A 13,701-nucleotide genomic window follows, 5' to 3' on the forward strand; every position below is an offset into this window, starting at 1 on the left:
AGCTGTAGAAGCACACTGAAAATGAATGAAGTAAAACTACTCTACAATTACAATGAAAAGGACTTAGTCTTCTATGGAAGCAAGTCCGATGGCAGCAACTTTGTCTTGAGCATCAGGGTCTGCGCGCGCATTGCTGTAGGCGCACGCGGCACTATTTGGATCTGCCAGTGGCGGGGCGCTGGTGCTTGGCATTGTGTCTGCACGCGGAGCACTGTCTGTGCGTGCGGCGTTGTTGGCAACATGATGGTTTGTGCGCGCGGCATTGTCGGTGCGCGCGACACTGATGGCATTCGCCATCCGCTGGGCGCTGGCACTGATTATCGGTGGGGCGACAGAGGCACATGCTCGCTTGTCACTTGGCGCTGCCGAGACCACGGGGCCGACCGTGGCGCTAGGCGTTAGGAGGCTTGCCGGGATGCCACGGGGCGCGTCCAAGGGGTCATGTGTCGATGATGGAAAGCAGCCCATGACACAAACACATGCAATTTAGTTGTACTTTATTATTTTTTTTCAACCAAAACCAACTTTAATCTTCACTAAACTCCCTAAATATTATGATATAAACTCAAAAAGATATTCACAATCATTTACAACAACACCTAATTCAAATAAAAAATCATTTTACCAAACCCAATTTTCGAATTTAGAGGGTTGAAACTTTTTAATGACTGTAAATAAAGTTCTTAACGATGTTTATAACATATATGAACTAAATAGTCATTTTGATTGTGATGCTGATACTAAAATTAAGTCCAAAATTTTCTTTTTGCGCACACCAAATAGAATCTAAGGTTTGACAAGTTGGGTTACTCACTATTACAGACTTCAAATGAAACTACAAGATTGAAACACCACGACATCATTGTCACACACGAAAACGAATATGTAAGGCAGCTAGCAAACAACAAAAACATTGATCAACACTGCATAAAGAGTAAGGTATCCTTCTTTTATCATGATTTTGTATGTGTGTGTGTGTATATATATATATATATATATATATATATATATATATATATATATATATATATATATATATATATAATTTTTAAGAAATCCAAAAAATAATAAATATTTATCCTAATAGTATATCTAGGTAAAAATTCCTATTAATAATAATTTCAGTTTCTTTAGGCGGATGGATTTCGAAATTGACCCAATATCTAATGGATTTGGGTCATGTTTTGGGCTGATTTCACATGACCCATGAGAGGCATCCTCATTTGGGATTGAAGAACCGACCCGTTTCAGAGTCTCAACGTCGGCGATTTGCTTCTGATCTTTCTCCGGCGAATTCAATCTCTTTTTTTCCCGGTGATGTAAGTTTCCCTCTTTCTCATATTCACTTGTAATCAATTCATAACATTAAAAAAACCCCTTGTATTCGCTAACTTATATGTGATCCCTGCATATTGGCGGATGAATCAAAATACATAAATGGAATTTAGGGACAAATTTTCTGATTTTCTATGAATCAACGAACTCAAATTACAAATTAGAAACTGAAATTGAAATCTAATGGCTAAACGGTTCCCCACAATAGTTTCACTGCAAATGCCCCTCATGTGACGACCAATTAATTTGAAATTGACCTTGTCCTCAAGGTCACTGATGAGACATTCGACTTGATGCCAGTTGAGAATTGCTTGATTCAAGATAGGTAGAATTGAATGACTGTAATTCAAAGGAATCTGCTGTTCAAATGAAGCATATTCAAGGTTCAAGCTGGGCGGCGAAATAGCAAGTGTTCTCAGTGATCACTTTTTAACAATCATAATACTATAACCTAGAAACTCCTTCCTGCATTGTCTCAAGCTTTTCTCTAATCATTTCTAACTCGTTTTCCCATATCTCAATATATGTCTGTCTTAGTTTTCACCTAAGTTGCTCCGACACGGCAGTTTAGGTGCCGCACCTTTGTCGACACGACACTAGTATGGCTGTGGGTATGGGATCCGTTTCGGATCCACTCAAATAATTTTGGGTACTTTGACCATGACCGATGGAAAAATTCGAGATGAGATACAATTTGATTCCCAAAATCAGAACCAAAACTAGGATAAATTTGAAGGAAATGGCATACTTTATCTAGGAAATCAATCCTTTACTTATCTACAACTTGAGAATAAAAAAGAAATCCACACTTTACAAGCTATACGTAAATGTTTCACAAATTTTCTCATTATTTAGAGATATTTTTATATTTTTATATTTTTGAATTATTTTTAGCCAGATCCTCGCACCCGTATCCGTACTAGAATTCATATCCCTGAATCTTAGAATTTATATCTCGAAGGATCCGACCTCTAGATCTACACCAGAGTTGAACACCCGTACCCATGTCCGAGCAATTTAGGTTTTCAGAGAGTATTTTACAAGCTTTTAGAAACTAAAAAGGTGTCTCAATATATAGCGTTTTAGTTTTCCATCCTAGTAGACCATTTGCGCGAGCTACACTTTTTTGGTTGTAACTCTGTAGAGCCCTTTGGATGAGTCAAATATTGTTCTGATTTTCCCTTGGCTGCAGAACCCTTTTTACAACTGATTTTAAAATGTACAGGAAAGGAGGTGTTCACACTCGTTAGCACAGCGGCAATAAACTAGACTCTTTCTTGTTTCCATGGTTTTTGGAGTTTAGAACTTTGACGAAGTTGGATCCTACTTTGCTTTTCCTCTTTTTATTTTCTGGATAAGAGCAAATATGTTGATGTCTCCACTACAAGAAACTTAACGCTACTTAAATGTCCTTTTCTTGTGACAATGTTCTTTTCATTATACTTGTAAATTTGGATATTACAGTATCCTTTTAGCATTATTTGGTTGGACCTTTGGGTCAATGATACAGCAGGAAACTCAGTCATATGGTATTGGCAGAGCTGAGTTACAAGTTTGACAATAGAATATTATGAAATGGGGTTCAACGTTTTGTTTTGGGTTAATAATTTTTGCTTTGATACACTTAGGCTATTATCATAATCTAACTTATGTGCCATAATAACTGCAGATGGGAGAACTGCAGGTGGAAAGGCATGTTGCGTACATTTTAACAGTTGAAAAGGTACTCATCTTGTTTCACATCTACTTATTCTTTTTCCTTTTCATCTTATACCATATCTGTTATTGTATTACTTGTTCACCGGAAAGTTTCCATCTGCATCATTGTTCTGGTACGCATGTGGCTGGTAGTATCTGCTTCTTATGATCATATTTGTGTGGCACTGCTCAAACATACTACTGGAAGACAAATAGTCTCTTAATAAAATAGGCAAAAGTTAAATGGAATTCGGAACAATTAATTCATGTTGTAGAGCCTAAAGTTTGTCCAAGATATTTGGTTTATGTTAAATTGGCACTAATATCATTTCATGGCTTTTCTCCTCAAATATTGTATTAGTTGTAACTTGTGACTCATCTTTGAGTTCCAGTAGTGTTTGGAGTAGACGTCTACGTGATAGTTAGTAAGCACATAGAATGCCCAATAACTCTAGGAGAAATCAATCTCCTAACTTCATAAATGTGGCGTGACATGCAAGTATTTTACGTTTAAGATGAGTCAAATAGTTAATAATTGATTTTTTGTGGATCTGTTGCTTACTGTATCTCTATATAAGTATGTATGATATTATTTTTATTTCTAAAATGTGCTCATATAACTTCAGAGGAAAGATGATTTTGAATCTGTGGTGATGGAGCATCTGAGGTTAAATGGGGCATACTGGGGATTGACAACTCTTGATATTTTGGGAAAGCTTGATGCTGTGGATAAAGATGAAGTTATTTCATGGGTCATGCAGTGCCAACACGAATCCGGTGTGTTTTCTTGCACTTTATTTTGTTTTGTGACAGTAAATATTTGGGCCTATTTCCAACTTTACTGTCATACTTCACTGCAGCTAATCTGCCAGCTGCTCTTTAAAAGGATGCCCGTCTTTTTTTTGTTCTTTTTCTCTTTTTCTCTTTTACTCTCCCTTGTTGGATTAAGTTACTCTACATGATCTTTATGTAAAAGTTCACTTCTCCATTTGTCTAATATGCAGGTGGATTTGGTGGTAACATTGGACATGATCCGCATATGCTGTATACACTTAGTGCTATTCAAGTCTTGGCCCTATTTGGTAAACTACATGTTCTTGACATTGATAAGGTGTCAAGCTGTATCCTTCATCATGTCTGTAATTGCAGCAGAATTTCTGTCCATGGATCTCTTTAGATCTCATCTATATGTATGAACCTGTAGCACTAATAGCATTGATTGCTTTTGCCGATTACTTAGAAACCAGTACTTGGATATGTTTGGCTCGTTTGGTAGGATTGCTCTTTGATACCTAAAATGTGGTGAAACTGTTGTAGAAGGCACTCATCAGTTGATTAATATTAATTAATTAATTGGCATTGAGTCCATTAGACACCAATTGAGAATCCTGTGTAACCAAGGATAAACTTGACTTTTTCGGCCAGATATTGCAGGCCTGCAAAATGAAGATGGATCCTTTTCTGGTGATATGTGGGGTGAAGTTGACACACGGTAATAGCTGCTCATTTTGTTTACTGTTTACGTATTTCAGCATGCTTCAATGTAGAATTCGTTTCTTTTTATCCCCCTTAAATCTTTCTTATTCTAGCGGGGATTAGCTATAATTTTAGATATTCGTTGTTGGAAACTAATATTAGCAGTCATTTGAGAATGGTATGACCTAAATTAAGTCTTCTTTTAGGTTCTCTTACATTGCAATCTGTTCTCTAGCACTGCTGCGCCAGTTGGATAAAATTGATGTTGGAAAAGCAGTGAAATATATTGTAAGTTGCAAGAATGTGGATGGTGGATTTGGATGCACACCCGGAGCAGAATCTCATGCTGGGCAAAGTATGTTGAACAAAGAAATGATGAATTTTACCATACTTCCGATAGTTGTTTGAACTGAAACACGAACAAGAGCCCCTATCTTATTTGAGTTTTTTAATTTTGTTTCTATTCCACAGACGCATTTTTTTTTGCAAGATTTCCACATTTCATGTTCCACTTAAGGGTTCTGCTCCTAAGACATTGTGATTAGTGTCCCATAATAGCGCGCTATCATTTGATATCTAGATCAACAACCAAGACAATAAGCTCTTCTACCAGAAACCAGGATTAGTTGGCAATAAGTAAAGCGATAAAATCATCAGTAGAAGGTACTGGTGTTGCATGATATTTCAAGTTGTCAAAAGATTTGAAATAGTCACTGTTAATTTACAGCATGTATATAGTGTAGTATTGTCCCACATTGGTAGAGGAGTAGTATGTCCTTGTATAGTATAGCTATAAATAAGGACCTCTTGTGTAGTATTATTCATTCATTCAATATATCAATAACATATTTTCTCCCGTGCCTTCTCACATGGTATCAGAGCAATTGTGAGAGACTTATCGCTGTGCATAAATTCCAGCGATTCCGGGAAAGAGAAATCAGTATTTTTTTAAGGTTGTTTTCTATCTGCTTCATTTCTGTCAGTGTTGTGCAAAATCCAACACTACCACAAGAGTCGTCACTGTCCGGCGACCAAACCCCAGTGAACAACTCCGGCAGAAGCAGCCTCACGCGCCACCAAAAGCTCACGCGCGTGAGCTCACGCGCCGGCGCGTACGACCACTTCCGGCCATTTTTTAAAAATCTTCCTTCAGAACAGTTGGGTCGCCTGGTAATTCCGATCCTACCCCTACTGTTTTCATTTCATTCCGACAACTTTGAATTTTTTCCGGTAGCTACAGTACTATTCCGACAGCTACAGTAGATTCCGGCAGCTACAGTATTTCAGTATTCTGTTTCTGTGTTTCCGTACACTGTTTAAGTGGATTACAGTTGATTCTTTCTCCTATTTGGTAATAATTTGCAACAATGTCTTTGGGATTTGATGCTTTTGGGTCTAGAAACATGAGTTCTGGAAACTCTAGTGCTATTATTACCTCGGAACCTTTAATGGGAGGTTCAAACTACTTAGCTTGGGCTTCATCTGTCGAGTTATGGTGTAGAGGTCAAGGTGTTCAAGATCATCTAATCAAACAGTCTTGCGATGGAGATGAAAAGGCAATAGCACTTTGGGCAAAAATCGATGCTCAGTTATGTAGCATCTTGTGGCGATCTATTAATTCCAAGTTGATGCCCTTGTTTCGTCCATTCCAGACATGTTATTTGGTTTGGGCAAAGGCACGCACCTTATACACTAATGACATATCTCGCTTCTATGATGTGATATCACGGATGACAAACTTAAAGAAGCAGGAATTGGATATGTCTACTTACTTGGGTCAAGTACAGGCAGTCATGGAGGAATTTGAGAAGTTGATGCCAGTTTCGGCTAGTGTGGAAAAACAACAAGAGCAGCGACAGAAGATGTTTCTCGTTCTTACCCTCGCTGGACTTCCTAATGATCTTGATTCAGTACGCGACCAGATTTTGGCTAGTCCGTCTGTCCCGACAGTTGATGAATTATTCTCTCGATTAATCCGTCTTGCTGCAGCACCAAGTCCACCAGTGAGCTCATCACAGATACTTGATTCCTCTGTTCTTGCATCCTAGACAATGGATGTTCGGGCATCTCAAACTATGGAGTATAGACGAGGAAGAGGTCGTTTTGGAAGATCTAGACCCAACTGTTCTTATTGTCACAATCTTGGACACACTCGTGAAATGTGTTATTCCTTACACGGTCGTCCACCCAAAAATGCTTACATTGCTCAGACCGAGACTCCAGGTAACCAAGGATTTTCTTTATCTAAAGAAGAATATAATGAGCTCCTTCAGTATCGAGCAAGTAAGCAGACATCTCCACAAGTAGCCTCAGTTGCTCAGACTGATACTTCTGTTTCTGGTAATTCTTTTGCTTGTGTTTCCCAGTCTAGCACTCTTGGCCCATGGGTCATGGACTCCGGCGCTTCTGATCACATCTCTGGTAATATATCACTTTTGTCAAATATTGTATATTCACAGTCTCTTCCCACTGTTACTTTAGCCAATGGATGTCAAACTAAGGCAAAAGGAGTTGGACAAGCTAATCCCTTGTCTTCTATCACCCTAGATTCCGTTCTTTATGTCTCTGGCTGTCCTTTTAGTCTTGCATCTGTTAGTCGTTTGACTCGTGCCCTCCATTGTGGTATATACTTTATTGACGATTCTTTTATTATGCAGGACCGCAGTACGGGACAGACAATTGGTACAGGACGTGAATCAGAAGGCCTTTACTACCTTAACTCACTCAGTCCTTCCACAACATGTCTAGTTACAGATCCTCCAGATCTAATCCACAGACGTTTAGGACATCCGAGTTTATCCAAACTTCAGAAGATGGTGCCTAGTTTATCTAGTTTGTCTACATTAGATTGTGAGTCGTGTCAACTTGGGAAACATACCCGAGCCTCCTTTTCGCGTAGCGTTGAGAGTCATGCAGAGCCTGTCTTCTCCTTAGTTCATTCTGATATATGGGGTCCTAGTAGAGTCAGTTCATCCTTGGGATTTCGTTACTTTGTCAGTTTCATTGATGATTATTCAAGATGTACTTGGCTTTTCTTAATGAAAGATCGTTCTGAGTTATTTTCTATATTCTAGAGTTTCTGTGCTGAAATCAAAAACCAATTTGGTGTTTCTATTCGCATTTTTCGCAGTGATAATGCCTTAGAATATTTATCTTCTCAATTTCAGCAATTTATGACTTCTCAGGGAATTATTCATCAGACATCTTGTCCTTATACCCCTCAGCAAAATGGGGTTGTTGAGAGAAAGAATAGGAACCTTATTGAGACTGCTCGCACACTTCTAATTGAATCTCGTGTTCCGTTGCGTTTTTGGGGCGATGCAGTTCTCACAGCTTGTTATTTGATTAATCGGATGCCTTCATCTCCCATCAAGAATCAGATTCCGCATTCAGTATTGTTTCCCCAGTCACCCTTATACTCTCTTTCACCTCGTGTTTTTGGGAGCACGTGTTTTGTTCATAACTTAGCCCCTGGGAAAGATAAGTTAGCTCCCCGTGCTCTCAAGTGTGTCTTCCTTGGTTATTCTCGTGTTCAGAAGGGATATCGTTATTCTCCAGATCTTCGTAGGTACCTTATGTCAGCTGACGTCACATTTTTTGAGTCTAAACCTTTCTTTACCTCTGTTGACCACCATGATATATCTGAGGTCTTACCTATACCGACCTTTGAGGAGTTTACTATAGCTCCTCCTCCACCTTCGACCACAGAGTTTTCATCCATACCAACCGTTGAGGAGTCTAGTGTTGTTCCCCCTAGTTCCCCGGCCACAGGAACACCACTCTTGACTTATCATCGTCGTTTGCGTCCTCCATCAGGCCCAACTGGTTCTCGTCCTGCACCTGACCCTGCTCCTGCTGCGGACCCTGCTCCTAGTACACCGATTGCACTTCGGAAAGGTATAAGGACCACACTTAACCCTAATCCTCATTATTTTGAGTTATCATCGTCTGTCATCTCCCCATTATGCTTTTATATCTTCTTTGTCCTCAGTTTCCATCCTTAAGTCTACAGGTGAAGCGTTGTCTCATCCAGGATGGCGCCAGGCTATGAGTGACGAGATGTCTGCTTTACATACAAGTGATACTTGGGAGCTTGTTCCTCTTCCCTCAGGTAAATCTACTGTTGGTTGTCGTTGGGTTTATGCAGTCAAAGTTGGTTCCGATGGACAGATTGATCGACTTAAGGCCCGTCTTGTTGCTAAAGGATATACTCAGATATTTGGGCTCGATTACAGTGATACCTTCTCTCTCGTGGCTAAAGTGGCTTCAGTCCGCCTTTTTCTATCCATGGCTGCGGTTCGTCATTGGCCCCTCTATCAGCTGGACATTAAAAATGTCTTTCTTCATGGTGATCTTGAGGATGAGGTTTATATGGAGCAACCACCTGGTTTTGTTGCTCAGGGGGAGTCTCGTGGCCTTGTATGTCGCTTGCGTCGGTCACTTTATGGTCTAAAGCAGTCTCCTCGAGCCTGGTTTGGTAAGTTCAGCACGGTTATCCAGGAGTTTGGCATGATTCGTAGTGAAGCTGATCACTCTGTGTTTTATCGGCACTCTGCTTCAAGTCTCTGTATTTATCTGGTAGTCTATGTTGATGATATTGTTATTACTGGCAATGATCAGGATGGTATTACCAACCTGAAACAGCATCTCTTCCAGCACTTCCAAACTAAGTATCTAGGCAGATTGAAGTACTTTCTGGGTATTGAGGTTGCCCAGTCTAGCTCAGGTATTGTTATTTCTCAAAGAAAATATGCTTTAGACATTCTTGAGGAGACGGGGATGATAGGTTGCAGACCTGTTGACACTCCGATGGATCCGAATTCTAAACTTATGCCAGGACAGGGGGAGCCGCTTAGCGATCCTGCAAGCTATAGGCGGCTGGTTGGAAAATTAAATTATCTCACAGTGACTAGACCCGACATTTCCTATCCTGTGAGTGTGGTAAGTCAGTTTATGAATTCTCCCTGTGATAGTCATTGGGATGCAGTTGTCCGCATTATTCGATATATAAAATCGGCTCCAGGCAAAGGGTTACTCTTTGAGGATCGAGGTCATGAGCAGATCATTGGATACTCAGATGCTGATTGGGCAGGATCACCTTCTGATAGACGTTCTACGTCTGGATATTGTGTTTTAGTAGGAGGAAATTTGGTGTCCTGGAAGAGCAAGAAACAGAATGTAGTTGCTCGGTCTAGTGCAGAAGCAGAATATCGAGCAATGGCTATGGCAACATGTGAGTTAGTCTGGACCAAACAATTGCTCAAGGAGTTGAAATTTGGTGAAATCAGTCGGATGGAACTTGTGTGCGATAATCAAGTCGCCCTTCATATTGCATCAAATCCGGTGTTCCATGAGAGAACTAAACACATTGAGATTGATTGTCACTTCGTCAGAGAAAAGATACTTTCAGGAGAGATTGCTACAAAGTTTGTGAGGTCAAATGATCAACTTGCAGATATCTTCACCAAGTCTCTCACTGGTCCTCGTATTAGTTATATATGTAACAAGCTCGGTACATATGATTTGTATGCACCGGCTTGAGGGGGAGTGTTAATTTACAGCATGTATATAGTGTAGTATTGTCCCACATTGGTAGAGGAGTAGTATGTCCTTGTATAGTATAGCTATAAATAAGGACCTCTTGTGTAGTATTATTCATTCATTCAATATATCAATAACATATTTTCTCCCGTGCCTTCTCACATGGTATCAGAGCAATTGTGAGAGACTTATCGCTGTGCATAAATTCCAGCGATTCCGGGAAAGGTCCTAGATTGGTGAAACAACTGATGTAAAAAAAAGTGAGAATGAAATAAAAATCCTTCTATTTTGCTTGTCTCTTCTTTTGCATGGAACAAATAGGGTTTCCTGGAGGATTTAGTTTTTCTGTAGTAAAATCTTTTTCTTTAATCAGTCAATCTATATAACATTTAGTTAAAAGCCATAGTATTGGTGAAAAGTTAGAGGGAGGGATCAATGTTTCGGCTATTTGTTGGTTTTTAAGCTCTTTGTGTTACATTTAGTTTCCATCTTTTTCGGCTATTTGTTGGTTTTTAAGCTCTTTGTGTTACATTTAGTTTCCATCTTTCGCTAGTCTTCTTATCATATATAAGTCACTTTTTGCTGCATTATTGGACTGCAATCATTACTATGCCTCTTCATTGCAGTTTTCTGTTGTGTGGGAGCTCTTGCTATAACTGGTTCTCTGCATCATGTTGATAAGGACCTCCTTGGTTGGTGGTTATGCGAAAGACAAGTTAAATCTGGAGGTCTAAATGGGCGTCCCGAGAAGCTTCCTGATGTTAGTTACTCTTGCTAAATTGAAATTTCTATTTGCATGTTACTTGAGCTTTATTGATATTCCTGTTGTTTCCTCTCAGGTCTGCTACTCTTGGTGGGTTCTTTCCAGCTTAATCATGATTGACAGAGTGCACTGGATCGACAAGGAGAAGCTTGCAAAATTTATTTTGGACTGTCAGGTTACATCTGAATTTGACCATTTCTTTTAGTTGAATCCAATGTTGTCAAGGCTCATTTAAGGCGCTCAGCCCTGAAGCTCAGAGAAACTCGAGGAGGGCACTTTGCGTCGCTTAAGTTGCACTTCACTGTAGGCAAGGCACTAATGTGCCTCATTGCCCAGGAGTTCTATCTTGAATCGAGCAGTACTAAACAACAAATATAATCGGCAATAAGTGTATAAGTGTTAAGGAAAACATTATGAATGAATTTGTTATTTTTTCTTGGATTACATATATTTTTATCTTTTTCCTCATTGCGCCTTTTTTTTTATTACTAAAGCCCATACTTTAAGTGTGCTTTGCGCTTAAAGCCTCAATAGACCTAGAGCGGTTTTTAGAGCTTTTCGCCTTTGACAACACTACTTGAATCTTGGCCATAGATATCATATTTTCATGTAATTGTACAACTCCATCATCAACTTATTCAACTCCTTCGTGAATGTAGGATAAAGAGAAGGGTGGAATTTCAGATAGGCCAGATGATGCGGTTGATGTCTTCCACACTTACTTTGGAGTCGCTGGTAAGAGTTAGTTGACCATGCTGATTGCAAAATGCTTAGCGTATTTTTATCTGTAATGACATGGTGGACATCATGCTTTTGAGCATGCTAACTTCATATCTGATGCGAATTGAAAGATGGAAGCTTGGAAGTCCTATTTAGAATATAAAAAGCTGATCTAAAACATTTGTCAGTTACATGATGTGTTGTGGTACACGAGTCATTACCTGTAAGATTCTGAGCTAACAATGGTGTTCATAATAGGCCATTCACATTAACTTGAGCCATGATGCCAACCTTTCTGACTACTAATGTGGTATCTTGGAATAACACCCAACATGCGTTTGTTAGCCATGAACTTGATTAATGATCATGAGTTTACAAACACGCCCGCCATGGGTGCATTAGCAATTCAATCAATGATGCCAACCTTTCTGGTGGAGGGGTGGCGAGGTTAGGAATATAATGTGCATCACATGTTTGTTTCTAAAGAGATTGCAATGCGTGACTCCTTCTACATCCAAGATAATTTTAGATGGTATAAATATATGTTAAAAGGCAAGTGAGGAATAGTAAGACAGATTTATTAAGTGAACTCCTTTTGATCCATTTGATTTAAAGTTTTAACTGCATTACTAATTTCGTTATTGAATGAGCTTCTTTATACTTGCCGAGACATTTTCATAGAGACCGTACATGCATAGTTGTCAACTGTTTTTATACTGGTGCAGTATTTTACTCTTGGCTTCCATAACTTTCTATTAATTAAAGCAAAAGGCTTTGTAAGTAATAAAACTAGAAGCAAATTTTATAGGGAAGATATTTGTGGAAACTTTTTTTAACAGCTACTTCTGTTCTTTCCAATTGTTGGCAATGGCTAAATTTGACTTTTCTGACCTCAATTGTTATAACTTATTCCTTTATATTTTTTGCACTGCAGGGCTTTCACTTCTTGAATATCCAGGGCTGAAACCTATAGATCCTGCTTATGCCTTGCCTGTTAGTGTTGTAAATAAAGTTATCCTTGGGAAATAATGGATCTTGCTTTTGATATGAGATTACCGAAAATTTGTCATTTGGAGAAGGTGATTGGTGTTACTAAGAACTGAAGCATTTGTTTTCATTGCCGGTGCTGGGCAGATTGGTCTTATCTCTTTCTTGTTCTGGTGAAAGTCGGAGAAACAGTTTAATATATACATGATGTTGTCTCCATTTACATACTTTCGTGTCTTTGCGGGCTCTTGATTGCATTCTTGTGTTTTGTTTTTTATATCATCGTGGGTTTCCCTTGTGCTTCTTTCACCCTCGAACAGTAAGTAATCATAGAGTTTCTAGGACTTCCTATGTTAAACACATAAGACTATAAAATCTTTGCTCAATTAATATTCCTAGAAAAGATTTATGTTAAAGTAATTTGGGAATGGAATTTCATAAATGGAAATTAGAGTATTGATTACCTTATTTTCTCTGAAATCACATTAGAATTTTCTTGCACATCTCTCTAAAATATTTCGGCTTTTATTTAAGCAATTCGATGTCCAAATTTGAACTATCTGTTGCTTGTGCATCCTATTTTTTGAGTTTAACAGTGTTGGCAATCTGGAATTTGATATAGCAAGGAACTGAACTTGGGAGAATACACATTCTTGGAAAAGAAAGTGTGTCAAAGTATGTGCCTCAAATTGTCTAGCCTCTAGTTTATGTGACCTCTAGTTCATTTAGAAAAATATACTAAGTTTTAGTTGGTGCCAAGGTTCGTATCCGTGATTGAAAAAGAGTTTTAGAAAATATTTTTCCTTCTTTTTATAGGGAAAATATTTTTTTTCAATTGGAGGAAAATAATTTCATGATTAAAATATTTTTCAAAATATTTTAGCCAACAAAACATGAAAAAATTAGAAAATATTTTTCGAAAAATATTTTCGAAAAATATTTTCCTTCCTACCAAACACACCCGAGTTACTTATGGAGGGTTACTTGGGGGTACGGGTGAGGAGAGGGGAGTCCAAAATAAATGTTCAAACATACAAGTTCATGTTTAAACAACAAAAATCCAAACAAGTACCCAAAAAAATAAAATAAAAAATAAAAACTGTGACGGCAAAAGCCAAAAAAGGAAGCATATATTTACAAGAAATAGTTTTCAAACATACTGATATTGGGATTATTTGGGT

At 38.6% G+C, this 13,701-nt stretch overlaps 1 protein-coding gene across 2 annotated transcripts; it reads left to right on the forward strand.

The window, feature by feature from the left end:
- Nucleotides 1-1,101: 1,101 nt before the first annotated feature.
- LOC107818131 (geranylgeranyl transferase type-2 subunit beta 1) lies at nucleotides 1,102-12,740 on the forward strand. Of its 2 annotated transcripts, none has more exons than XM_016644074.2 (10): nucleotides 1,102-1,319; nucleotides 3,005-3,058; nucleotides 3,660-3,810; nucleotides 4,038-4,115; nucleotides 4,459-4,525; nucleotides 4,716-4,864; nucleotides 10,677-10,810; nucleotides 10,890-10,988; nucleotides 11,473-11,548; nucleotides 12,468-12,740. In XM_016644074.2, the coding sequence occupies exons 1-10, from the start codon at nucleotides 1,200-1,202 to the stop codon at nucleotides 12,560-12,562; spliced, it is 1,023 nt and encodes a 340-aa protein (XP_016499560.1). In that variant the 5' UTR covers nucleotides 1,102-1,199; the 3' UTR covers nucleotides 12,563-12,740. The 2 variants fall into 2 exon arrangements, with proteins under 2 accessions (XP_016499560.1, XP_016499559.1); XM_016644073.2 differs by having other exon boundaries at nucleotides 1,104-1,319; nucleotides 4,038-4,154.
- The last annotated feature ends 961 nt before the right edge of the window (nucleotides 12,741-13,701 follow it).

Source organism: Nicotiana tabacum, chromosome 15 (assembly GCF_000715075.1).
Source record: "Nicotiana tabacum cultivar K326 chromosome 15, ASM71507v2, whole genome shotgun sequence".
In the NCBI taxonomy this organism is placed as follows: Eukaryota; Viridiplantae; Streptophyta; class Magnoliopsida; order Solanales; family Solanaceae; genus Nicotiana; species Nicotiana tabacum.

Bases quoted from the DNA above. Each gene is read 5' to 3' on its own strand.
- LOC107818131 (XM_016644073.2), top strand. From the start codon at position 1,200: ATGACCCATGAGAGGCATCCTCATTTGGGATTGAAGAACCGACCCGTT. The intron at 3,811-4,037 runs GTGTGTTTTCTT...TCTAATATGCAG, and splicing joins GCAGTGCCAACACGAATCCG to GTGGATTTGGTGGTAACATT. The intron at 4,526-4,715 runs GTAATAGCTGCT...GTCTTCTTTTAG, and splicing joins TGGGGTGAAGTTGACACACG to GTTCTCTTACATTGCAATCT.